The sequence below is a fragment of the Onychostoma macrolepis genome, chromosome 23, assembly GCF_012432095.1.
Source record: "Onychostoma macrolepis isolate SWU-2019 chromosome 23, ASM1243209v1, whole genome shotgun sequence".
NCBI classification, from domain to species: domain Eukaryota; kingdom Metazoa; phylum Chordata; class Actinopteri; order Cypriniformes; family Cyprinidae; genus Onychostoma; species Onychostoma macrolepis.
Window position 1 is genome coordinate 21785540 of NC_081177.1, and position 27696 is coordinate 21813235.

Below are 27696 nucleotides of genomic sequence, written 5' to 3' on the forward strand. Positions count from 1 at the left end.
AATAAAAGGTATTGGAGATGCAGACAAGTGTAGACATTAAAAATTGCGTTTAAAGGGTGTGCACCGCCACCTAGTGGTTACTACATTAGTATTTTATACATCGTAAACGCATGCATTTTTGTTGAAATAAGTGCAGTAGTCATATTTCGAATTCTGCTTTGTATTTATTCAATATTTCAAAACCTATAAGCAAAAGAAAGGAAAAAATTAATAACATAATTGATTAAATACATAGAGATAAACAAAACATTCTGTGAGTGAAACCCTGGGAGAACACAAGGCACCATTCCAAAAGATTGACAATCAGTTTGAGGTTTCAGATCCTGATTGGGAGCCTGGAAAACCGACACAAATGCTCCAAAAAATAAACTCAAAAATCCATGTCAGTACTCGCATCTCATTGAGAGATCGGTGTTAGGTAGGAAAAGGCTGAAATATGAAAAGGTCAGCTGCATGTACAGGATATTTTGCACATCCCTGCCCACATGAAGGACAAAATCATAATTGTGCTTTTTAGTGCATTAAGGGACCTGGTTCATGATGCAGGTCTTTTGGGGCTTGAAGTTTTACGACTTGACAAACCTAAATAAAAAAATCGTCACACAGCAGAAAGAGAGCTAGTGAAAAAGACATCAGTAAAGACAGACGTGAGAAACACGGTTTTAACTCTCTCTATGTGAGTTCAGAAGGACTCAGACACGTGTAGATCACAGACGATGATGACTTATAACACAGGAAAACAGAAAGGAAATCTCTTTGGTACTGAAAAACTAAAAAATATATGCTCTGATGATTACACAGGTCATTTTCAGTTTCATAATTAGACAATATCTATACTAGCTCCCCTCGACTCACAAGTCATCCAACATAAGCATCCATCCAAACACAATAAAACAAACTACAATGATAAGCACTCTGAAACAAGACACAGTGTGATTATAGTGAATAAAAAGGCAGTTAGAAGCAAATGCATAAGTTAAAATAAAAAAAAATAAAAAATTGACAATGATTTCAGACAATGAAAATATTAAGCATTTGGACAAAGACGAGACACTAAGCACCTACAGCAACACATAGAACAAAATGCAGGATATCAACCACGAGGCAGTAAACAAAAAAGAAAAGAGAAGTTCAACAGTGCTATGACGCCATTCTAAAACAGCTTTTCATTTACATAAAATACTACAGGAGGAGGTCTGGATACAGCTTTCTAAATCATAAAAGCAAAGCCGTTCGCAAGATGCAAGAATTTACCCTCATGTGATTAATACAGAATTATTTGAATTTACTTAAATATCAAGTTTAGGGTGCAAACGTGGAATTGCATATGCATTTTGCTGTATACTTACGGTTAGAACCAAAGCTGTTACACCCACTTACATTTGCTCTGAAATCAGTAATAACCTCCAAGCCAAAGAGTTTTTTTCCAAAGACAAATGTGCAATACTTTTGCATAAAAGAGTTCCCAGAAGCAGATTAAGCTTAGCCTTAGACCTTTTTTTAGTCTAAGGATACGCCTAATGTGTGTCTAAGGAAAAACAGCCCTAAAGAGTTTGATCCTAATGGATTTCTAACACAACGAGTATATATTTTGACAAGCAGCAACTGTCACTGGACTGCACATTTTATCAATAAACCTAGAAATTGTGGCGGTGGTGCGGGTGATGACAATTGGCAACATTGCTCTGTCATGATGATTTATATTACATGTGCTACTGGCTATGTGAGCTTTATTGATATTGCCTAAATATCTGTTATGAGAAAACTCCTTACGAAAAGCATGGAGGGATCATCTGCAACGCTTACAACTTAAAAACAGGGCTGTAACATTCCCTATGTGATATGAAACAACCGCAAAACCCAAGAGTTCTGTTCGCCCAGGAGGGATTCTTTTTCCGTTTTCAGTCCATTTTCTAGGATCAGTCCAAAAACAGGGAAAACTGTGGTGAATGTGCAAAGCTTGCTAATGTCTTGAGCGACCACCTTCAAATGCATGGTGCTCCTCGTGTGCTGAAAAACAAAATTGAATCGGTCAATAACAATTCTATGATGCTTCTGCACTTAAAATGTGTTAATTAACTTAACCAAATCTAGAAATACAATTAATTTAATTGAAAAATGTATAAGATTGTATCAAGCCATCATAGGAGTTCTCATGCAACTATTGTTACAACAATAAACAGTCCGAGCTCTCAGCATGGACAGCGTGGCATGCAGTGAGAAGAATGTAAACCACTGACACTTACGTTTATAAAATACTGCTTTAAAAGATATCTGTGGAAGAAGTTCATAGATTCTTCCTAAAACGTTTGCCTCATTGGCAAAAGAGGCATTTCCATTCCAGACCTGAACCACATCTTCTCGTTCTCTCACGCTGACACTTACTCCTACCACCTCATCCTCTAAAAGACAAACAAATATTGAATTAGTCATTTAAATATTATCAATAAAATACACATTATTTAAATAATTTAATTAAACATATTTCTACACTCACCTGATGCACAGTAATCTGTGAACTGTTCACCAATTGTAGCCAATAGCAGCTCCTTCCACACAGCTAACTGGTAGAAAAAAAGGATATGGACAAATTATATTTTAGCAGCGATAACACACACCAGAATGTGTGAAAATGCTCAATTTGTGTATGTATTTAACATATTTACATTATGCAGTCAGTCTACAAGTCGAAGTGTAGCAGACTTACTGTGCTCTCTTTTGGCACTTTCATTTTCCAAACACCTCCCTTGGCATTGCTTTCCTCTTCCCTGTGTAGACAGAAAAATATTTTTAAACAAAATGGTTTATATAAATTCTCCCAAAGGCATTTCCCAAGCTAAGGACAGATATACATTCCAGTTTGTAGTCATAAGATTTAGCTTTTAAAGGAAGTGTCTTATGCTCACAAAGGCTGCATTTATTTGATCAGAAACACAGTAAAATCCGTACTATTGTGAAATATTATTACAATTTAAAATAACTGCTTTCTATTTTAATATATTTTAAAATGCAGAAAAAAAATAATAATTTTCAGCATCATTACTCCAGTCATCATTCTAATATGCCTATTTGCTGCTCAAGAAACATTTTTATTAAATAAAACAGATTCGTTCAGGATTTTTTGACGAATACAAAAGAGCAGCATTTATTTGAAATAGAAGTTTTGTAACATAAATGTCTTTACTGCCACTTTTGATTCAATGCATTGTTGCTGATAACAAGTATTAATTTCTTTAAACAAAAAGATAAAAAAGAAGTTTTATCGTGAATTGGCTGAAGACTCACCATAGTGGCCTTCTTTCTCCTCGCATTAAGTGGTAGCTACACCTCAGAGGGAGGCAGGACACAGGAGGGATGTTGTTGTACACACTCCAGAAACTCTTTATGTTATGAAAAATAGGAGATGCATAATATGTCAGCAACAATTTTTTTTTTTCAGGTTGATCAGGCAAAACATACAAATATAAAATTACAAAATTACTTCTAATAAGAGTGCAACACCTACCTGTACAGTGTGGACAGTGTATATCTTTTTGAGATTTGATTCACACTCTGCTGCCGTTGTACCTGGTAATGACCTTGAAGATATAAAGAATTAAAAAGAATTACAAATTGCACACTAATAAATAGCTTTAAAAGAATAATTCACTTAAAAAGAAAAATTCTGTCATCATTTACTTGCCCTCATGTCATTCCAAACCTGTATGACTCTCCCTCTTCTGAGGAACAAAGGTGAATTTCTTAGTAATATAATCCAAAGAGTGGCCAAGATAATGAAAGTGAATGTGAACCGTTGCTGTAAAGCTTCAAAAGTGCTGTGCTTTTTGTCATTTTGAAGCTTGAAAGCTTCATATTGTGTGTTAAAAGCAATCGAGACATTTTTTCAGAAATTCACCCTTTGTGTTCTACGGGCAAAGGAATATCATACAATTCTGCAATGACATGAGGGTGACAAGAAGACATTTTTGCACTACACTAAGCTTGGCACATCATCCATATCTGTGTCATAAACCATAAGGGTGTAATCTTGTCTTATGTCAAGTGCAATTCAGTGCTTGTGATCGTGCCATGAGACACAAGCATTTCACAATCGTTATGGCAACCAAATGTCAGCCTGATGGTAAACAGGACTTCAACCCTTTGAAAATCATTGTCAAAAAAACTGCAGAGAGAATTAAGGAAGAGAAGCTTAAGGAAAAAGTAGCCTGTGTGAAATTAGATATAGCTTATTAATATCAGTTCATTGGTTATATATCAGATTTAAAATCGCATGCAAATGAACAATCAACTTAGATGTGGTCATTTCACAATTTCAAAACTTATTCTGCACTAACAGTGTCCTACATTTTAAAAACACCAACAACAACTTAAATGGTCTCCTGACAAAGCCTTGTGGTACACCCTCACCATATATTACTCTGTTGATTTACAGAGCTTCAAAAAGAACATGAAATCTGATATTAAATAACAACCATGACCTACAGGTGACTCGACCTACTTTACTAAGTTATTATATGAGCTCTGCATTATGACACTCTTAAAGCTTACAAACACTTAATACAGGCGCCCAAACCATCTATTAGTGTTAGCTGTGCTCGTTTAGAAACTGAAAATAGTAAGTTTAGCTATAAAAAGAGAAATACCAATCTTGGGCCTTTGTTGGCAGGCTTGTGGATATAGAAAGTCGAATCCTTAATAACAGTAATACACCAACATCAGCCTACCGATCCAGCCAGAAGGTCCACGGAGAGTGCAGCGGCAGCGAGGTGCCATCCTCGATGTGGTTTGTGATGTTTTCCAGCTCTCTCTCGTCGATGTGGATGTCGTTTTCTGTAGAGTTCACAGGGCTGCTTTGTGTCGCCGTGTTCAGCTGCAGGTTTGGGGCTGCAGGAACCGCCATTTCTGCTTTTTTTTACCGCTAATCGATGTGTGAGAGTTTTGCTGGGAGATCTATAATAATCTCCACATCCACCGATGGGCAGATTATTGATGCTGACTCATTTGCCGCTCGGCCGGCTGGACTTGCCGCGTCACCGACACAACAACAACAACTGAGTCTGACTGGAGACGGTGAAGTCAGACGCTGCGCCCCTGGCTCAACCGCACTTCAAAATAAAAGCGTTCAGACGTATTTTAAAATAAGTGGCATTGATTTCAAAGGTTTAAGCGTTTCATCAGGCAAACTCCTGCTGGAAAGCAGTCCTAAACTGACAGCTGTTTTCTAGCTGCTCCATTTGCTGGTAGACCATTTTGTACCGGCGTCAAACCGTGTTCATATTGTTAACAAAAACTTGAAATAAAAGCCAAAATAAAATAAAATATGAATATTAGATGAAACACTTGAAGTGACAATTGAAAATAACTTCAAATTAGATTACATAAAACAGTGAATGATTTTAATGCCTTAGCAATGAAGTTTAAATTAGACTGAAATAAATTAAAATGAGTGCTGTCAAACGATTAATTGCATCCAAAATAAAAGTATTCGTTTACATATATGTATGTGCACTGTGTATATATTGTTATTTGTATATATAAACACACACATGCATGTATATATTTCAGAAAAATGTTATGTTTATATATATATATATATATCTTTATAATATAAATTACATGAATATAAATATAGACATGTAAATACATGTAAATATTTTCAAAATACTGTATGCGTGTGCTTTTATGTATATATATATATATATATTTACATAATAAATATAGAGAGTACACACACATATTATGTAAACAAAAACTTTTATTTTGGATGCGATTAATCGTGATTAATCGTTTGACAGCACTAATTAAAATCAAACAGAAATACGTAGTCTATTAAAAACCTTAAAATGTCAAAAGTGCATAAAATTCCCAAAATAAAATTAAAATAAAGCTAAATAGAAATGTAAGAAACGGCAAAAGCACAAAATTACTACCATTAAAATAAAGCTAAATAGAAACATGTTAAAAAAAATAATAATACAAAAGCACATAATTACTCAAACTAATTTATATTAATAACTATTTTGATTACTAAAATAGTTATGTTTTGAATTTGCTTTAGAATTAAAAAATAAAAATTCAAAAGTTTTTAATTTTAGTATATTATAGTATAAGATTATGATTAGGGTTAGATTAGGGAGGTAAAGGTGATATTTGGAGCATGGTAACAGCTAATGACCAGTTCAGACCAACTAGAAACCAGCTGCTATGTGCTAAAACCAGAGGATGGATAGGACATGTTACTGCATCAACATCCTTTGTTTGCCCTCTGATTTAAGGGTTAAGGGGTTGAGACCTACAAAATTTCATTGATGTTCCAGTAAGTAATGGAACAACAAGAGATGTTGATCTAAGAATATGTCTTATCTAAATCACACGGGGAAGGTTTGCTAAGATTGTGGTAGATTCAATGGATATCTAATAAACAATTAATGAACATGTAAAAGAGCTTGCGATTATATGCACCCGTTTTAAAGTCAAGATGAAGCAGAAGTAGCAACAGACCTCTTCTTCCATATTGCAATGTATAGGAGTTTAACAAATTATCAAAACAGACAAAAAATGTTTGGGAGGGGCTTAGCATCAGGTGATTGGATGTTGACATGTCGATGCAGTTGAGCATGAGCTTGCAGTGGCAGGACTAAATGAAGAAGTCCTGCATACGTCACCAGAGAGAAGTCTGTTGTTTTCTGTGGAAGGTCCAGTTATGATATTGTGATTAAACCCCATGAGGTCAAAAAATAAAAAAAAGCATATGCATGGATGAATTGTTCACAATAAGACCAACAGCATGCATTCAGAAAACAGATTTTCACTTCATATACATTGGTTACTACACAAGAATAAACTGCTTGTAGAAAATCTAAATTATCACATCAAAGTCCCCAAGATGCTTTGAGACCATAATGAGTTTCAGAAGGATTTTATTAGCTTCATAAGCTTCTAGATTTTTAACAAAGGTCAGAATGAATGTGTAAACCTGTGCAAATCGTCTTTATGGGCGAGAAGCAGCCAATTTTTACAACACAATGCTATATTGGGAGTATTTTCCAAATTTTTAGTAGAGATCTTGGTAAACCGTAAATATACTGTATGAAATCTCACAAATAGATAAGCTGCTTCATATTCCAACAACTGCCGGTTTCTCTCTCCACCCGTTCGTTGCCATGAAGTTGAATAATAGACAGTACTGTGAATCTCGATATAATTTTACAAGAAATATGCAAAGGTTTAAAGTCTAAAAACAGAGCAAGATAAAGAACAATATTCTAAATACTCTCTTATCATCTTGTGAACCACAAAACATGTCTACATGGTACACAGTATGGATTTCAAAGTTGGCCTTGTATTTATAATACTGTAAACTCACATCACAGTTTGTGTTTCCACCATGTAAACACACAAGAGTTTGTCATATGAAATAATAAGGGAACAAATCTCTCTGTACACGGTGGTCTAGCGTGATCTTATTGACGAGAACTCGCTTTCTACAAACAGCCGCAGCAACAGATCATTGACTCGGAGCTGTCTGAGAGATGGAGGAATGAGCTCAGATACTGTACATTTAGCATAAACGATTCTACGTTCTAAACACAAAGTCAAAACAGCCGTCTGCACGATTTAATGACAATGAACAATAATAATGCAAACTTGGGAGCGCTGATTTCCGTGGTGCACAAACATGGATTATATCTGGAAGGAGTAGGGCACAGAATATACAGTGGGTCTCGGCGTGACAGTGACTCACGTGAACATCAACACATCAATCTACAAGGTGCTCCACGAGGGTTTTCGACAGGTACACTTCTGCCGATGTGTCAAGATGGACATTGTCTTAATGGATTGGAAAGATCCCTCTTCCATGTACAGTTACGAGTGTGGCTGTAGGAGCTCTGGGCCTCGCCAAGTGAAAATCGCAGTGTGTGAATCTCTTCCCCTTCACATGGTCTCATTGTGGCCAGAAGAATGGTCTCTTCTGGGGGTGGAGGCGCGGGACGACCCCTTGTCCGTGCTCTCTGAGCTGGAGCTCAGGTGCTGCTGCTCAGAGCCAGCGCTGGAGGTGACAGTGGAGGAGGAGGTGGAGGAGGAGCGAGTCTTCTCCTTAAAGTCTGTGATGATGACAGTCACATTGCCCACCGTTATAGCGAGCTGCTGAGCCGAGCTCCTGTCCACGTTCTTCAGTTTAGGTCTGAAGTGTAACAGAGGAATGGAGAAAGAAGGAATTACACATCAACTTTATTACTGCAGCGTTCAGTTCAGTCCCTCCATTGAAAGTTCATACAACCGAAACTTTCACATCATAAAGTACAAAAAGACATTGTGTCTCTTCAATTCATATGGATTACTTTTACAAATCGCTTTATATCATTTTATGTGACACACTTATTCACATAAAAACACTGATTAACACACATACATAGAGCACATCGTTTATGGTAAACTAAAGCTCAAATGTGCGAGAACCAATCAGGTTTGTTCTTCATATACAGTTGAGCTTCTGTAAATGCTTGATGTGTTTTATGTATGTGCAATGATCTTTTTTTTTTTGGTCTTATGTCTTTTGAACCATCACATTAGAATGAACATTCAATGGAGGAACAGAAAATTCTCAGAATTCATCAAAAAATATCCTCATTTGTGTTTTAAAGATGAACAAAAGCAAACATTTTTGTAGCCAACCATTAATTTACTCTGCAAACAAAAGTGTCTTTTAATAACAGAATAACGAGAGTACTAAGCTTCATGTGATGACATCCATTATAAATGGTGGGCTCTCGTGTACAATAAAATAGCTTTTTCTAGGCCTCTAATATGACTATATGAGTCTTTACCTTATATAAGTGCATACTTTCATACGCTTTTGTCAGAACTACGTTTCACTTCATTAGGAATAAACTACTGAGTGTATCTTTAAATGTTTCATTCAGCCCAAAGTTCTGAATACAATAATCCAGTTTTAGCTGTCTACATTGCAGCAAGTTAAAGAGCCCATGGATTATGCAACTAAAAAGACTATTAGCCACTCACTGGATTTCCTCTTAACTCAAAGCAGTAACGGTATAAATTGAAAATGTCATTAGTAGAATACTCTAATGCAGGTAAAAGCCTGCCTTAAAATCACAATGTAACATAAGTGGCAACAGATATTTTTACGTATTGTGATGTACATCCAAATGTAATGGATTATTGAAAAAATAAAAATGTAGGGCAGGGACTTGGTTCTATCCACTAATTGTTGACAATGCAGAAATATCTGAATGCAAACTTGCAGAAGTCTCCCATTTTAAAGAAAAAAATTCAATCAATCACAACAAGATCATTAAGATGCATTTAGAAAACAGATAAAAACTGTAGAATAGCAGATCAGTTCTGAACTTACCGTGAAATTATAGATTTGTTATTCTTCGTGACAGACTTGCCAGCCTTCATGCCGTTACTTTCCCCAGCTGGACCTTTCTGAATGAGTTTGGGCCTGTAAATGTTGATTCAATATGCCATTAGTAACTATCACCATAAAACTTTCCCCACACTTTATGGACTTAAAAGGAACACTCCACTATTTTTGAAAATAGGCTCATTTTCCAACTCCCCAAGAGTTAAACAGTTGAGTTTTACCGTTTTCGAATCCATTCAGCCGATCTCCGGGTCTGGCGGTAGCACTTTTAGCTGCAGCTTAGAATAGATCACAATAGGAAAAATATCGAAACTCTTTGGTCATTTTTGAGCGAGGTGCTAACGGTCTAATCAGATTCAATGATCTATGCTATGCTGCAGCTAAAAGTGCTACCGCCAGACCCAGAGATCAACTGTTTAACTCTTGGGGAGTTGGAAAATGAGCCTATTTTCAAAAATAGTGGTGTGTTCCTTTAATCATTCATGTGTAAATGTATTTTTATAGCAATTCTCCACTGGTGTTTTAACATTTAGATTTATTCATTTAGCAGAAGCTTTCATCCAAAGCGATTTAGAAATTAGGAAAATGCTTTTCTCATTGAAGATTAGCAAATGAAACATCACCAGTTGAGTTATTAATTTAATAAATTATCCAATAAATGAATACTTTTGTGTGTGATACTTGAATTTCTCCTGTTCTAATCAGCTCTGAATAGAAATAACCGAATAAAACCTTTATAGAGTGCAACAGTGGCCATCTACTTCTCAGTGGCCTTGGTTCCAGAACTAACTTTCCCATTCATTTTTCTCATAAGGATATTAAAAATGTTTGTTAAAAAATTCTAAGCCATGAACCAAACCAACCAGCTGCAAAGTGAGTGAAAAATTACAAACAAAGTATATATAAAAAAAAAAAAAAAAATAGTACAAAAAGACAAAGGTACAAGACTGTGTACTTAATGGCTTTAATGAGGGAAAGAACTACAATCCCATGAAGCATTGCAAATAAAAATCAAATTTAAAAATGGAGAAACTATTAACTTGCTGTTGCTAATAGCAAATATTTTAGTAGTTAGAGAGCAAAGGGGGCATACCAACTATTATGTGATTTGCAGTGCTTCACATAATTTGACGTGACTTGCTAATTTTAATTCTCTGGTTGGTGAAGAGTCACTTGAACAATCATGGGTAAAGTAGTTTTTCACCAGAATTTTCAATGTTAAACAAGATAACTTTAAAAAATAAGTTGAAATAATGTGGATTGATGGCTTCAACAAAAGCACATACCATCTATTATCAAACTCGCAGCTCACAGCTGGTTTGTCTTTATAGGTTTATAAATCACAGTTAAAAATCAGTTCCCCTGTGGAGAAAATTGATGGGATTTTTAATTCCAGAACCCCACTGTTATAAAGTAAAAATACATGCATTAACAGAATAAAAAGAATCTGGCATAATGAATTAATTGCATGCACTTGTTAACTTTGACAGCCATAATAACATCTGATTAGATCAAACTAAAAGTAAAAAGACTACTTGCAGAGCATGGCTGCATAAAAACACTCACTTCATCTTCTTAGCAGTGGGTTTTTTACTGGGCGTGAGGCTTTTAGGTCTCTCTTTGTGTTTCTCCATCATGGCTCTCTCTATTTTTCCTTTTTTGAGTTCCTCTCTCTCTGCACCCATCCTCTCTGCCGGCTGCATCCCAGAGCCTGCCGTGTGCGGATGATCTTTATCCATGTGCTCTCTGTGAGGCTGAAGTTTGTCCAGCATTGCTCTGTCCGTGTGCTCTGTGTCTGTTCTGTTGTGCTGCTGCTGCTGCTGCTGCTGCTGCTGCTGCTGCTGCTGCTGCTGCTGCTGCTGCTGAAGCTGATGCTGCTGCTGCGGATGCTGCTGCTGCTGCTGATGCTGCTGCTGCGGATGCTGCTGCTGCTGAAGGTCTGGGGTCAGTCCTGTTCTCTCAGGCCTCCGGTCTGTATGGAGCGGTTGCGGTTTGTCTAGACCACGCTCCTGTCTCCGATCCTTGTGAGAATGTCCACGGTCCAGCTGACCTCCGTCCAGACCTAATCTTTCGGGATGGTCGGAGTCAGGGTGGAGACTGCTGAGTCTATCCGAGTCGGAGTTGTCCATGTCGAAGTGGTCGTCGTCAGGCAGGTCTGTCCTTTCCCTTCTTTCTTTCTTGGCTGGGGGTGGGGCGGCGTACTGTTGAGCGACCTGCTGTGCCACGAGTTGAGAGTTTATCCTAGGTTTTCTGGAAAAGAAAACGTCACCAGAAATCAAGTGCTTTGTCAGTAATACTATTACTGTCAGAGGACCTCAGAGGATGCCAACCATCAAACAACATACAGAATTACCAAATTTTGCCATAAGTTAGACATATTAAGTTTCTACAATATATAAATATATGGTAGAAACATAATTTCCTGTAAAACTGCTTTGCAACGATTTGTATCATAAAAAGCACTATACAAATGAACTTGAATTGAATTGAATTAATACCGATGCCAATTGATAGAGTGCAATATTTGAAATTCTTGCACTGCTGTGCTGCACTCCAATATGTAGTGCTCTGTTTGTTGTTAGGACGACAAAAGGTTTAAAAGTTACATTTTTAGGCTGGTCTGCCTCAAGGGTCTAACAGAGCTCAATGTCAAAATGATTAAGATGGCCAATCAAAGTAGGTGCAAAGTGTTGAAAGAGCAGAGTAAGATGGTTGTAGCAAAACTTTTAATTTTGACAACTGTTTTACTATAAAAATGTTGAATGACCGACAGAAAAATACAGGCTGTTCTGAAAATATGGTATAATTTACGCGATTCATGTAATTTTTAACTGAATACGATGAGACATGAAACATTTGGACATGTTTTTTGACATATTAGGCATACAAAAGTGCATCAGTTTAAAGTTTTATCTGCATACATTTCAAAATGATTACTTGCCAACTAGAATCACATTTAGTCATTTAGCAGACGCTTTTATCCAAAGCGACTTACAAATGAGGACAATAGAAGCAATCAAAACCAACAAAAGAGCAATATGCAAGTGCTATGACAAGTCTCAGTTAGCATAACGCAGTACACGTAGCAAGGTTTTTTTTTTAATTATATAATAAATTAAAAGGAAACATAGTATACAAAAAGAATAGAGAAGCTATTTTATTTATTTTTTTAAAGAAAACAAGCAGTTAGTAAATGAATAGAGTGCAAGTCTAAAAGGGGCAATTTTTTTTTTTTTAAAGAATAGAATTAGAATAGAGAGTGCTAGATTAGAAATGTTATTAATTTCCTTCACTGTACTATTTCTTATTTAAAAAAGGTTATGGCCTTGGAGTGCAGGGCAACAGATGACCAAAAAAAAAAAATGCCGTTTTAAAATATGACACCAAAAGACCTTCACACAAGACCATTTGAAATAGTCAAAAAAGATTTTGAAATAGAAAAGAAATATTAAACAAAACCTTGTGTCCCACTTTGCCAGCTTTTGCCCTAATATATGCTCAGTGCACTTTGGACACATCTACTAATTCTTTATTAAAATTAAATTTACATATTAATGTTGATAGTAAATATTATTAAAACTATGAAATTACACAAATGTATTAGAATTATAGAATGATTTCTGAAAATCATGTGACACTGAAGACTGGAGTAATGATGCAAAAAATATAATGATGCTTTGCATCACAGGAATAAATTACATTTTATGTAATATATGCAATATATTACCATAGAAAACAGCCATTTTAAATTATAATAGTATTTCAAAACATGACTATTTTTACTGTATTTTGATCAAATAAATGCTAACGATCACATAAATAAATTCAGTAGGCACAAGAGACCGCTTTCAAAAACACGAAGAAAAAAAAAATTCCCTGTCTTAAACTTTTAACCTGGCTGTAGTGTATTACATGGGGTATTATTAAAATATTTAAAAAATGCGTATTGGCCCTTTTTAAAGGCTGTCATTATATATGAACTGATGCAAGGGGGAACAACTTCTTCTAGCAGTTTGGAAAAATGCTGTGCTTATTGACCAATGCAGATACTTTCCAAATGGCAATTACTCGGATGATACATTAGGCCCATCAATAATTCAAACACATGAAGTTCATGTATCAATGTCCTCAATACTTTTTTCATACTGGCATAGCAGAAAGCATTGAGAGATGCTCAATGAGCGAGGGAAGTATTCTGGGTTTAAAACATTATCTCTCTGAGTCAATTTCAGTTGGAGAATCACAGTAAATACATGTGGATCAGAGTTAATAACACCCTGCTGACAGTTCAGGTCTTTGATTGGCGGCTCTCTATGATGTTCTAATTACATTACCTGTTCCAGATTTAACCTCATACTGACAGCACATAATCACCATCCCCTAATCTTATTAAAGAACAAAGTTGTGTTAATTCAGCTAAATAAATACAAATTAACATTCTCTTTGCTGCAACATCATAAACACAAATCTTTTCTTACAACACCTAGACTGGAAACATTACATTGTTTTGCACCAATTAACTGTGATTATGGAGTATTACCACAGTTTTGAGTTATGCAAAAATCCTCTCTGACAAGTGGAAAAACTAATTTGATATTTTCTGCATTATTATAAGTGTGTGGTCCACTTCACAGCATGAGAATGGCTTAAAAGCGAGAGAGAGAAAGGGTTTCTGTGCCGGTTTGTTTGTGTGTCTGTGTGTGGTACCCTGCTGATTCCCTCAGCTGTTGCTACTCTGGTGTGCAAGAGTGGCCAGACACAGACGACACTCACTCAAGTCAGCAGAAGCACACATCAGAACAGCGTAATAAACCCGGCCTCATCAAACAACCTCTCTATGAGAGAGCAGGGACTGATCCTGTTGCTTTAACAAAGCCAGAAAATCAACATTCAAGCATGCAATTTATGTCGAGAGAAGATGCCTGCGTACTTCACACCGTACACAATACATGAAAAGACTGTCACTTTGGCAGAGATATGAACACCTGCGATAAAGCCAGTGAGCACTCGCCACATTCATCCCACTAGAATATTTGGCTGAAAACATAAAAGGATATGGCGTTTCTTTCATGATCTGTCAATTTTAAGAGCAAACCATTTGAAAAAAAAAAAAATGAAAGATGAAACACTTTGCATATACATTGGAGTCCAAACGCCTGAGACCACCGGCAAATTTTTTTTTTTTAATTTTCACAATTTAACAAAAATATCAAGTATAAAAGTTTAATTTTTTAATTAATTTATTTTTTAATAGCCATTTTAAAATTCCTCAAAAAGCATCTGATGTTTGGTGGAAACATCTGATATTTTATACAGAGTTCAATGCCACAAATTTGCTTATTTGATTAGTGACCTAGAATTGTGTCAGAAATATCCCAGCTGTATCCCATAATCCACTTTTGGGAAATCTTAAGCAGCTAAAATAATTATACACTACCATCTGTGCTTTGCTTATATATATGATCTTTGATTTGACAGACAGATCCCTTTGCTCATCTAATCCACTTAAATATAATTTCAGAGACTATGGCTGCATGCCATAGGCGCCAATAATACCCTAAACTCTAGCACATAACATGATCAATAAGATAACATCAGTGCATTAGTGACCACAGCAATACATCAAGCCATGTGTTTCATATTTTGCACGGTACTGAACAAACAGCACAGCGTGCATAACACCGCACTAGCAAATCTGAGATGTTTAGGATTTCCTATAGGATCACATAATGGGGCCCTGCGCACAGACCAGGATACCTCCACAGCAGCCGGATCCTGCCGCCTGTCCTACAGTGTCATTGAAATTCTACAGGAATCATATGACGTCAGTATGGATAAAGACACAATCCACAGCAAAGAGACAAAATATCAATGTTGACATCTTCACTGCATGCATGTGCATTGTGTTTGTGATGGTTATGAATGCATAGCTCCCTCTTATAAGCTGCAGTGTCACTTTACCTTGTAGATGTACCTTTCCGCACATCACATATACTGCATTTGAATGCCTCTGCACTGTTTTTGAAGGTGCAGACGCTACAGTCCCAAAATCCGTTGTCTGCAGAGGGCTTGGCTTGTCTTTTTGGCCTGCAAGATTTAAAGGGAGAATTGGTTAGGGTATTTAAATAGCATGCTGCACCCTAATTAGTGCAAAGTGTCATCATGTGCACTAATTCTACGTGCTGTATTCAGACGCCCGTCCTCCACAACCACACTATTACACTCGCAATCTGACGATTTTGCATGCCTAAAGGGCAAACTGGCTTTATCTGTTGAAAAAAGGCGAAGAGAGAAGAAGAGAGGAGGCGTTTCCTAAATTCCCTTTGTCTAAAGCTGTATACCGGGAGTCAGGCAAGGCTCCGTATCCGCCATGGCTGCGCTTTTTTCCGTTAAATCCGACCAGGAAAAATAAGTAGACTTCAACCGCATTACGCGGCTATTCGCCAGTGTACACAAACGCGCAAGATGCTTTATGAAAAGACAGAACGAATGAGATGTTTCTATACCTGGATGGGCTTTTCTTGTCGCCCATAATGGGAGAAACACCGTCTTCCAGAGGAGGGGGCTTCTGTAATGTACAGTGTGAGCTCCAGACAGAGCCGCTGCTGCTGTTATCGCACACTTGCACTCGCTGACCGCTGCAGCGCGAGGCGTCGGTCCGTCACGTGACCTCGCCCTGAGCCAATCACAACTCGCGCACATTTAAAAGTCTAAAATGTTTTATACAGAAATGAGCTCGTTTGAAACTGTGACCACTGCAAATGGCATACCTTTACTGTAACCTGTGAAGAAAAATAGCAACAATTATAAATAAATAAATAAATGATGGCATGCTTCATAGGATGAGTCCAAATAAATTGAGACTACACTGAAAATGAAATCTAATTAAATCATGGAAATAAACAGAAGTTGAAAACATCTCTGAAAAAAAGAAAGGTTTTGACATAAATTGAAAAACAAATATCAAACGAGTAAATATGTTGTGACTCCTTTGCACAAAAGGTCAGATGTTCTTGCTTCCACTGAAACACAAGAAAATCTGACAGCAAAGTCCACAAATCAGACACACACACACACTTCATCGTAGCCCGGAGATAATTCAGATCTCGTTTAACGTTACAGTTTTAAAAAAGACACGCAAGTTTAATGGCACTTAATATGTGTATAAGTTGTATTTGTGGAATCACAAAGGAACAAATTATAGAAAGACTTTTAAATTAAGGTTAGCGATAATTGAGAGGAGAAGTCATTTATTTATTTATTTATTTACTTATTTATTTATTATAGCGCTTTATTTTTCTTGCATACACTGCCTCCCTCTGGTTAGCTTTTAATTTACAGTGCCTTGCAAATATATTCAGACATATTTAAACTTATTCCATTTTATTGAATTACATATCCGTTCATGTTTACAACCCTGCTCTTCATCTTCCTGTAGTTAAGTTCTGAGTTTTAAAATTCCTTTGTTATTATTCCGTTATGGTATTGATAAGTGCTATTTCAATGCAACCCCATAAGCGAGACATAAAGCATCAGAACCAACCAGAACTGTGCTATTATGCGTTTTCTGGATTGAAAAATCACTGCCTCTGCCTAAACAACTAAATATTAGTGTACATACATGTTACAAGTTCCACTTGTAATTTTACTTTCAGCTTTTTTCTTCATTTATTTATTTTTTATTTTTTAGTAGATAGAAACACAAATGTTACAGACTGATATATAAACAAACAAACCAGATTGTTTCTCTCTCCTGTATGCAGAATGAAGTTATCAACACGGAGACTCTGCGCATGCGCCACAGCAGCAGGCAGGCAGGTAGTGACGTCACCGGCGCCATATTAAAGATTTGCTGCTGTTTTCTCCGTGTCGCTGTTGCCATCTTTCTGTTTCCAGCTGGACTCAGAGAGACCAGAGAGTAGCAAACATACCTCCACAATGGAAATCGACACACTTCTGGGAGCATTTAGAGGTACCGCAGGCACCACCTGACCAATAACGGTTAACAGAAAAGGTTTGGTAAATTCGTTAGCTTGTAAGCTAAGCTAGGAAATCAAACTAGCAGCCGATGCTAGGTGCTGATCCAGCGGGGGAAACCATTAAATATCACGAGTAATCGATATCGATTGGTTCTCAACAGTACACAGAAAATGTGTTTGAGTTGAGTTTGTTGATGTACCCGGTCGGAAGTTGATAAAGTGCTCTGCAACCCAGCAACAGATAGAAAGCCGGTTAGCTCTGAGCTACACTGCTGTTGGTATGTGAGCACTCAATACACTGGCTTAGTCGCTTATTTAACGTTACTGTCAAAAACTTCTTACTTGCATTAACTTAGCTGCATAGTCAGCAAAAAAAAGTTTCTCGGGCGCTTATTTGTGTGGCATAACTTTGTAGTAGAGTGTGAGTGGGTTATATAATAATTACAGAAGAGCCAAAGTTGCTGACTGAGTGATGCCTTGAAACTGTCATAGATCATTGATGCTGACTTTGTTTACAAACTCAAGATATTAGATTGTATACAAATGTTTTTTAAATATTCATAATCCAGTTTACCTCCATGATCGTATTGTAAATTCTCCAATTCAAGCACCATGTCTGTAGAAATTTCAGTTTCAAAGTGCTCCATTGGCATTCTTCATACAATATTGCTGAAGCATGAATGCTCACTATAAGCAACAACAAAATAAAGTAAGGTATCAGTAAAATTATTAGACAGAATATGCAATAGAATAAAATAATTTATATTAGAAGCATTATTATTTATTTTGTTGTTCACTGTAGATTTCGAGAAGAAAGGAGAAAAGGAAACCTGCCCCATTTTGGATCAGTTTCTATCGCATGTTGCAAAAACAGGAGAGACCATGTAAGTTCAGTTCTCGCACACACAGATTCTACAGATGATGTTGTAAAGAGAATATTGCTTTTATAGACACTTTTTTTCCCAAGGACACTAGCCTGGTTTAAACCTCTAAATAAAAAAAGGTAATTGTGACACTTCATCACATAATTCTGACTTTATGCCTCACAATTCTGAGTTTGTATATTGCAGTTTTTGAGTTTATCTCATGAATAAGGCCTTTTAACATCTCACAATTCTGATTTTTTTCTTCTCATAATTGAAAGGGTCTGCGTGGATCATAAAATGTATTCTTTGAATAAAATGTTTATTTCATGAATGTAATATTTGATTTTGTGCATTAATATGAACGTGAATTAAATGTGCAAAAGCATTTTCTGATCCAAACAGACCTATTTATCCACAAAATAATCACGCTTTAATAGAGAGAAACTGAAAATTCCAACTCGGAAATTGTAAAATTGTAACTCGGAAGTTAGAATTGTGTGATTACAAGTCATGAGTGAGTACCTTTTTTTCCTCTCCCCTTAGGCAAAAATGGGCTTCTTCAAACAACAAATCAAAATTGGCAGTTCTAATTTTTTAAAGAAATATTGCAGGGTTTATTCTAAATGATTAAGCTGTGCATTCTTTATTTTTTATTTAATGTGCCCTTTTTATTTATTTATTTTTTTCATCAAACACAGTGTTTCCCCTGCTATTATATTAGGGGTGCCCCCACAGCAGGGGTCATTTAAAGTTACCTTTTCTGTAGAACAGGTCTATACTAAATAGCCTTATGTTATTTATCTTATTTACACGGCAGCATATCATTTCTGTCTCTGTTACATGCTCTCTGTATCACACACGGTGGAGTTCCGCCCCAATGCGCGCACACACACAAACGTGCCCTCCCACTAGTATTTGTAAAAATTAAGCCGCAAAACAACTATTTAAATATGAATTCTGTGTGTCTCGTTGTTAATGAATGGCGCAGACACGCAATTTTGTTTACTACTTATACTGACGCTTCCGGTGATTTCAGCATCTGTCTCACTAAATGAGAACATAAATACATGAACAACATCTCTAGAACTGCTCTGAGAGTCACTTCATTAGCATTTGACCATTTCATTTGAGTAGAGCTATCCTCATATCATATACACACAGAAATGTAAAGGTATTCACACTGACCCGTCAAAATAAAAGTTCGGTTTAACTTGAAGACATTGCAGCAGAAATATTACTATTGTTCAGTAGAATGTACGTAATAGGCTACTACTACTAATAAAATTTTTAAAACCTTAATTTTAAGTAATAATCAAAATATTTCTTCAATGTTTTAATTGTAATATTATATAATAAAATTATTTTAATTTTCATTAATTAAAAGATAAATTAAATGTTTTATGCCTTAAAAATGTAAATACACAACAGAATTTCTGAGGGAAAAAATTATAAGGCTATTGTAAGAAGAAATGAAACTTGTTTTTATGCTTTCAAATGATTAGACGTGCTAAAACACAGAATTTGGTAACAATAAAACTAGGGGTGTCAACGTTAACGCATGCGATTTAATAAAAAAATTTCGTGTTAATATTTTTTTAACGCAAATTAATCATTTGATAAGGTTTGACCCCAACTTCTTCCCGTCATAGCAGCGCGGAAGGTTGTCTATCATTAATGCGTGATGAGGGTACAGCGAGCCATTGTTGCCAGGGTAACGACACAAGTGGGCTATTTTGAAAATACTGTCGCAGGAAAAAATTACAGAGTCGTAGGTTGTGGTTATTTGAGCTACTTTATAATGTAGCCCAAAGTGTATATAGACAAATAAAAATTAAAATAGATCCTTTTACTAATGTGTATTATACATGGAATGTATCCCTGGCAACTTAAGAACGGAGAGGCAGTAGCATCACAAACAACGTGAGTTTCAGTCAGAGCACATGTTAAGGCTTTTACACAGCAGAAATAAACATGACAACAGACACTATAGATTATATAAGATAATAAACACACGATTATGATAGAATATGGTTTGTATGTGATTTTCTTGAGTGAATGTGTAAGTCTGAAATTCTAATTTGTGCAGCGATTTAAAAGGCTATAAATAGCATATTTTAACAACAGTAAACGACCAAATGGGGACAATAATAATCCCTCCCCTTCATCAACCTGTCACTCACATGAGGTCACAGCATCACAATGTGCTTTTAGAGTAAATTATTACAATAAAAAGTAAATGTGAAGTTTCCGATTTTTCTTCTATCTTCATTTAAATCATTGCTTTCTACATCATCAGGATTCAGTGGTCTCAGTTTAAAGGTTACTTCCTCTTTAAACTGGAGAAAGTGATGGATGATTTTAAGGCCTCATGTCCAGAGCAACGGGGAGCTGCCAATCCAAACGTTGAGTACATTCCCTTTGATGAGATGAAGCAGAGGATTCTTAAAATTGTCAATGGATACAACGGGTAAGGGATGACATGCATATTCCACAGTTGTTCCATAGTCTCTTTTTAAAAACATTTCAATTAAATTGATTTTTTTTTTTTTTTCCAGGATTCCTTTCACTATTCAGCGTCTTTGTGAGCTTCTTACTGAGCCAAAAAGAAACTACACGGGAACAGACAAGTTCCTCAGGGGTGTGGAGAAGGTATGTTGCGTTCAAGGAAATAAACAAACAAAACTTTGGGAATGAATTTTATTTGTGCCTTGTTTTCTGAAAGTCTTAAAGCAGATTAACTCTCTCCGCTCAGTTTAAATGAAATATTTTTCATTTTCAGAATGTGATGGTGGTCAGTTGTGTGTATCCTACCTCAGAGTGAGTTCAACTCTTTCCTGTTCTGTTTGACTGTTTGTGAGTGGGCAGCTTTCAGTGATGCTTGTAATGTTCACAAACGGTTCTGCTGTTCTTTAATGCATCTTTTATTTTTACAGGAAAAAAGGATCAGGTTGTGTGAACAGAATGAATGGTGTCATGTTCCCTGGCAACACTTCAGCGTTTCCAGATAGGTGAGTTTATCACTTTAACCAGCATTATGGAAACTTTGATATCAATTCAGTTTGAAATGTTAGCGCTCACTGTAAAGAGAGGCTTGTTGAACTTAATTTTACTGTCTGATGGCTTGATGTGTCTTTGATTGTCTGTGATAGAAATGTGAATGGTCCAGGAACACACAGGCCACTGAATAGACCAAAACTCTCCCTGTCCAGCAGTGTAGCTACCAACGGCCTTCCTGACAGCACAGAAAGCAAAGAACAAGTGTCAGAGCAATCCGACAGAACAGTCAAGTAAGTTCAAAATGCCAGGATGTGATACTCTTGTTCAGTAGATGTAGACCTATTGTTGATAAATGATTAATGATTTTTATTTTGTTTTTGTATTTCTTGTATTTTTGGAAGAACTCATTAGGCTTGTTAAAGTTACAGCTGTTATTTTACATATTTAGGTAACACTTTACAATAAGGTGTCGTTAGTTAATATTAGGGATGTGACGAGATCCGATGTGTCTCGCGAGATCCGATGCGTCTCGTGAGAACGTGACGATATCCTCGCAAAATATTTTGCAATGTTTACACTAGAGCTGCACCATTAATTGTTAAGAATTGGACTTGCGATTGTGATTCAAACACCCATGCAATCATATTCCTGAATGACAATGATTCAGCTATGTCTATTAAGACCGTTTCACATCGCGAGTGTCAGTGGAGCGTGAGATGTTGATTAATCGGAGGGTGAATGCTGTGAGACTAAACGCGCTGCTTACGCTCCACTGACGCTTACGATGTGAAACAGGTGTTAAAGATGTTCAAATCTGCATTCATGCTGCTGCTGATCCAGAAAGAGCAACACAAACAGTCTTTTCAACCACACATCATTATTTCTGTGTTACAGACATTTAAATAACAGAAGTACTGGGATAAAAGTTTATAGTTTGGGTATAAACGCTTATTGTCTACAGTAGCGATCAAAACGAAAGTTTCTTAGCACTTGCTAATATCTTCCGCCAGGAGGTGGCGACAACCCGTTTAAAAAATGTGTTTGACATTGAATCATTCATTCAGGAGATTCCAGTAGAGAAAGAAGTCTTTATGAAGCGAGACACTGACTCCTTCATTGAATTTTTTTTATTTTTTATTTTGTTCAAATGAATGTTTTTTTTTTTTAAAGACTTAAGCAATGAACATTTTGTCAGAACAACTAGTAAATTACGTTATTTTGTGAGAGAATCGTGATCTCCAATTTATAAAAAAAAAAAAATTGTGATTCTCAGTTTATCCAGAATCGTGCAGCTCTAGTTTACATGTTGTTTATTACTGCATATAATTCATTAAAATAGAAGTTTAATTTCATAAAGTATGTTGATTTCAAAATGCACACGTTTTTTGCATTTTGTTTTTAGTTGAATAAAAACTATTTTCCCTATATATTTCATCATTGAGGATTTAAAAAATAAAAAGTCTAAAAATCTCGTCTCGTTCTCGTGAACCCAGTCTCGTGTCTCGTCTCGTGGGATAAGTGTCTCGTCACACCCCTAGTTAATATTAGTTAATGGAATGACTAACACGAGCAAACAATGAACAATACATTTATTACACTATTTATTGATCGTTGTGAATGTTGGTATCGGATCGATACTAGCCTGATTAGATCGATACTTTAGGTTAATTTTCTCTCCTCTACACTTAATATATTGCTTAATACATTCAACAAAGAATAGACATGTCTGTGTGTTTATGTACCGCTCTTTTCATGTTTCGTATGCAAACATTACTGCTCCTCCCCTGCTTTAGTGTTTTGTTATGCCATTACGTGACTCAGCGGCTCCAAACTTAAGCGGATATTATTGGCTACAGCGAGAGATGGAACGGTAGAAATTTGCTGCTGTGGCAACAGCACCAAACTTATTCACCTTTTTCAATGTGGAAATAAGCTTTTTTTCGTAGACTGAATGTGCGAGACTTCCACTTCATTAGGCATGGTAGGGAAATCATGAGAAAAATAACGCAATAAACGGTAAAATTGTTTGTGCTATCCACCGTGTGTGTTTATAATTAAGACGATTCATTTTAAATAATATGGTAAGAAATGCCAGTTTGCAATACCAAGAAAGCAGCAAAACAAGCTATTTTGTACAGTTAAAAATAGCTGGAAGTGGATGAGACTGGAAGCCAGACCGATTAATTTTACCGAATTTGGCCTTTTTATACAGTATTACTGTCTTCAACCATTAAGCCACGTTGTTGTTGTCTTGTTTTTTTTTCTTTATAAAGGTTTTCTATCAGAGGAAAACACTTAACATGCGTGCACTTTGCGTTCATATCCTGGGCTGCTTGCCTGCATATAGTTTGCATCATCAGTATACTGACTTGGCCTTTCAATATTACTTACTTAATGCATTAGGCCACGTTATGTTTTTTTTTTTCTTTATAACTCTTCTATGGGAGGAAAATGCTTTACACGAAACTTTACGCATTGCTTTCATATTCTGGGCTCCTCTGCTTGCAAACTCCTTTCAGAAAGGCAAATAATATCCACATAGCTTTAAGGTGAATGTAATGTTTTAGTCATATCAACATAAGTTATTGTTAATTTTCAAAGTGTAATTGGTCATTTAAATGTATGTTATTAAAAAGGAAAAAGTATCGGTATGAGTATCGGCGATACTTTCCCTGTATTTACTTGGTATCGGATCGATACCAACATTTGCAGTATCGCACACCCTTATATATATATATATATATATATATATATATATATATATATATATATATATATATATATATATATATATATATATATATGTGTGTGTATATATGTGTGTGTGTGTGTATATGTATGTATGTATGCATGTATGTATATGTTTGTTTGTTTGCATAAATTGCAGTAAATTCAGTTTATAAGTGATTTAACTTTTTCCACACATTTCATAGTTTCTCATTTCATTTAAGCTCCTCATTGACACTGTTGTCTCATTAGTAAAGAAGTACTTTAGCTTTTGAGGGGGGAAAAAAACAGACCATTTTTCTGTGGGACAATCATTTTTTATTGATAATTTTCACATAATGACTATTAAAATGGTTTATTTCACTTTGTTTAGAATATAATGAATAAAAATTAATTGTTTTTGAAGGATTTTCATAGTTTGATCAAAGTGTGTTACAATCAAATCTATACTTAAAAGGCATTTGAAAGTAACAAAAATAAATGAAGGCATAATAAAGATTCCAAGACCGTTTTAATGTCCCCTTCATATAACAAAAAGCTGAAACCAAAAACCTATAACTTCAATTATAAATAGATGACTTCAAAACTTGGCATGAAAGCCACAAAACTCAAATTATGATTTCATGGACTGCAGAAGTGTGTATTCAGAGTTAAAAACTGTTTTTGTCTTTTTATTTTTTTTTTTATTTTTTTTTAAGTGAGCCTTCAGCATCAGAAGCAGAAGGTTCACACGGTGGTCCAGTGAAGTGTAAACATCGTGAAGATGACGATGCTACAAACACTGAGACTCATGAAGCAAAGAGACTCAAGTTCGAAGAGGAGGAAGATGACAATGAGGAAGGAATAGAGAAAGAGCTGGATGAAAAGCAGTCGCCCTGCACATCGGTAGCAGAGAGCTCATCGGATGTACCGCAGTCCTCATCAGACGTCACTGCGGAGGTGAAGGATAATAAACCTGACGACATCGTCACTGAAGACCAAGGTACAGTGCACTGACTACCAGCAGAACTATGTTGAGTGTGTATTGGCATACACGTAAAGAGATATTGCTTCAAACATCCTGTATGGACTGAGATTGTGAATATCAGATCAATTTTAATTGAAGCATCTGGACCTTGCCCATTCATTGAAGGTTATCTCTGTTGTCTGGGACTCTCAACTGCTTGTCCCAGGCTGTCCAAACCTGAGTCTCATCCCCCCCAAAGGTCTTTTTAATATTGTATTATGTAACTCAGATCCACAACGCATTTGTTTTATCAACATGAGTACTAGAGGCAGCTGTTTACCACGGTAGCCAGGCAACCGTTCAGGGGAACATGCCAAAAATGGAAAGTGCTGTTTGGTTCTTTTTTTTCCCCACTCGTGTTTTTGTTCCTTTGCTGGCAAAAATTAATCCTAACATGCACGGCAAAGGCAATTTCTGCAGACATGAGCAGCAATGAAAAATGCATTATACTGTAATAGGCTTCCATGTAATAAACCAGATTACTTTCATGCCATTTGCTAACCGTCCTGGAGTTCACATAAACCCTGTCCCACAATCCCATTTTGAAGTTTTGGTGCACAGCCTCATTCAGAAAATGTACTCGTCCCCCTTTGCCAGTCAGTCTGATGCAGTTTTAGCTTGTCTCAATGCAGGCTATATCTGCAGGCCTTTAGTGCTTTTTTTTTATGTCTAGTCGTTGTTTACTTTGGAGGTCTAAAAGCAGTGACGTCCCCACTATCTGATAGCTGATGAAGCCAACTGGATGAGCAGTGAATGTCTTTAACAAATAAAGAGATGCTTGTAATAAATGCTAATGGTCAGAAGTTTGGACACAACTTGGTGGTTAATATTTTACTTTTTTATTTTTGGGGGTTTCTGTGGAACTTTGGTTTTGTAAAGATGTCTCATTCAGTCAAGTGTGTCCAAATTTTGAACTTTTATTTATTTTTTTACATATTGTACATTCCTCAATGTACAAGGAACGTGGGTGACTGAGAATCATAACAGACCATAGGATTTGGGTTCAATCAGTGTAAAATAAGCCACTAATATTCATTTTTCTTGTTTTATTTCAACCAGTTTGGTCATGTGAGTAACTGCTGTTGTAATATTTTTATATTTTTGCATAGCAGCAGCTGTTTGCATATTTACGTTTTCTGCTCCTCTCTCTGCAGAACCCTCGAGTACACAGTCAGAGGTCGTAGAAAACGGGGTTGACAAATCCACTTCGGATGATTCACCCGACCCTTCCCACAATCAGGCGACTGGCAGCGAATCAGATCTACCAGAACAGCGGTCGGAAAGGGAAGAGAGCGCTGAGGCTCAGGAAACGGACGAGAGAAATGACCCAGTCAGCAGTAGTAGCAGCAGCAGCAGCAGCAGCAGCAATAACAGCAGTGACGAGGGAGTGTCCAGTGCAGAGACTCCATCTGCATGTCCCAGCAGTTCCACAGAGCTGGCGGCAGAGGGCAGTGCCACTGCAGAAATCAGTTCAGACAGCTCAGAGACTGCAGATGACACCATGGAGCAAGACTGAAGTTTGGCCGCACATTGATTTTTACACTCTACTGTACAAAACCCCAAAAATCACTTATCCTGCGAGTTTAGCAGATCCTTTATAGACCAGGAGAGGAGGGCATTGTGATGACCTCTCGTCCTTATGACCCTTATTCGGGCATCTTCTCTTAATATGGGCTCTTCTCTGAAGAACAACTAAAAAAAAACTGGAAGCTCATCTTTCTGGTGGATGAGCAGAGCGTTTGCCATTGAGTAACTCGAATGCCTTGTGTCCATGGCGGTTTTCTGTAATTCTGTTCTAATCATGGGCGTCCATCAACTCCACATCAACACGTTCTAAAGCTGTTGGGTAAAACACCTTTTATTTCACGTCAGATCTCTCTCCTGCTCTACTAAAAGTGAAAACTTGGCAAATCTTTGGTTTGTGTGAATGTGTGCATATGTTTGTGGGGTGAGGGGTGTGTGTGCACTTCCTTTAGTTTAGTCCAGTCAACGGATGATCTCAGGATTCCCGTTGACCGGCAGGCCAGTGTCTAAACATTCCAGGAGAACACCCCTCTCCCCTCATATTGCCTTCTGCATTCATCTGCTGGCTTGTGGCACAAAGTGCTCAATAGCAGCATTAGACCGATTTCCTTTCTTTGCTATTATTCTTTGATTTTTAGGTTCTTTTGATTTTAACTGCCTTCCCAGCATAGCACCGACATGTATTAATCCACTGATGCTGGTAAATAGATTCTAAAATGGACTAATGTGATTTTCCATGCACTAGATGCTCGAGTGCTGTTGGTTGCAATGTGTAACTTAATATAGTGAGCCTGTGTTTTCGACTGACATATTATGCTTAACCACTATTGAGCCATGCTTATTTGTTATAAGATTTTCATTTTGTTTCATCAAACAATGGCAAACAGTTGTATAAAGGTTCAAATGAGCAACACTGTCAACACCAACATCTCTTAAACTGTACTTTTCATGCTTCCTACAGACATGTATACAGGCTGTTCTACCCATACCTATTTCCACAGCTCCTTTTTGATATGTAGAATTTTTAAATTAGATTTTGTAGATTATAAGTGTTCACTGCTTTTGTGAAAAGTGAAAATTGTATGATCTCCATGTGAACTGAATGCTTGGGCTTTCAACAGTATTTCTGAAGAGCAATAAATGTTCACATTAAAAGCAGTGATATGCTTAATCTGTGACAACCAGAGACATTTCTAACACATCTGA

The 27696-nt window shown here is 36.5% G+C and overlaps 3 protein-coding genes across 5 annotated transcripts; 1 reads left to right on the forward strand and 2 right to left on the reverse strand.

Annotated features, from left to right (window-relative positions):
- Positions 1 to 144: 144 nt before the first annotated feature.
- Positions 145 to 5100, reverse strand: eif4e3 (eukaryotic translation initiation factor 4E family member 3). Of its 2 annotated transcripts, none has more exons than XM_058764545.1 (7): positions 4725 to 5100; positions 3506 to 3578; positions 3286 to 3380; positions 2708 to 2768; positions 2498 to 2564; positions 2247 to 2402; positions 145 to 2010 (listed from the first exon to the last, which is right to left on the reverse strand). In XM_058764545.1, exons 1-7 carry the CDS (start codon positions 4898 to 4900, stop codon positions 1964 to 1966), a joined length of 675 nt encoding a protein of 224 aa, XP_058620528.1. In that variant the 5' UTR covers positions 4901 to 5100; the 3' UTR covers positions 145 to 1963. The 2 variants fall into 2 exon arrangements, with proteins under 2 accessions (XP_058620528.1, XP_058620529.1); XM_058764546.1 differs by lacking the exon at positions 4725 to 5100 and adding an exon at positions 4644 to 4689.
- Positions 5101 to 5883: 783 nt separating this feature from the next.
- Positions 5884 to 16093, reverse strand: rybpa (RING1 and YY1 binding protein a). The gene is made up of 5 exons (XM_058763045.1): positions 15898 to 16093; positions 15353 to 15478; positions 10958 to 11641; positions 9377 to 9469; positions 5884 to 8185 (listed from the first exon to the last, which is right to left on the reverse strand). Exons 1-5 carry the CDS (start codon positions 15921 to 15923, stop codon positions 7936 to 7938), a joined length of 1179 nt encoding a protein of 392 aa, XP_058619028.1. The 5' UTR covers positions 15924 to 16093; the 3' UTR covers positions 5884 to 7935.
- A 1108-nt stretch (positions 16094 to 17201) lies between these two features.
- Positions 17202 to 27645, forward strand: ppp4r2a (protein phosphatase 4, regulatory subunit 2a). Of its 2 annotated transcripts, none has more exons than XM_058763043.1 (9): positions 17202 to 17363; positions 18173 to 18254; positions 20533 to 20703; positions 20792 to 20885; positions 21016 to 21053; positions 21170 to 21244; positions 21386 to 21523; positions 24659 to 24942; positions 26121 to 27645. In XM_058763043.1, the coding sequence occupies exons 1-9, from the start codon at positions 17330 to 17332 to the stop codon at positions 26480 to 26482; spliced, it is 1278 nt and encodes a 425-aa protein (XP_058619026.1). In that variant the 5' UTR covers positions 17202 to 17329; the 3' UTR covers positions 26483 to 27645. The 2 variants fall into 2 exon arrangements, with proteins under 2 accessions (XP_058619026.1, XP_058619027.1); XM_058763044.1 differs by lacking the exon at positions 17202 to 17363 and adding an exon at positions 17409 to 18079.
- Positions 27646 to 27696: the final 51 nt, after the last annotated feature.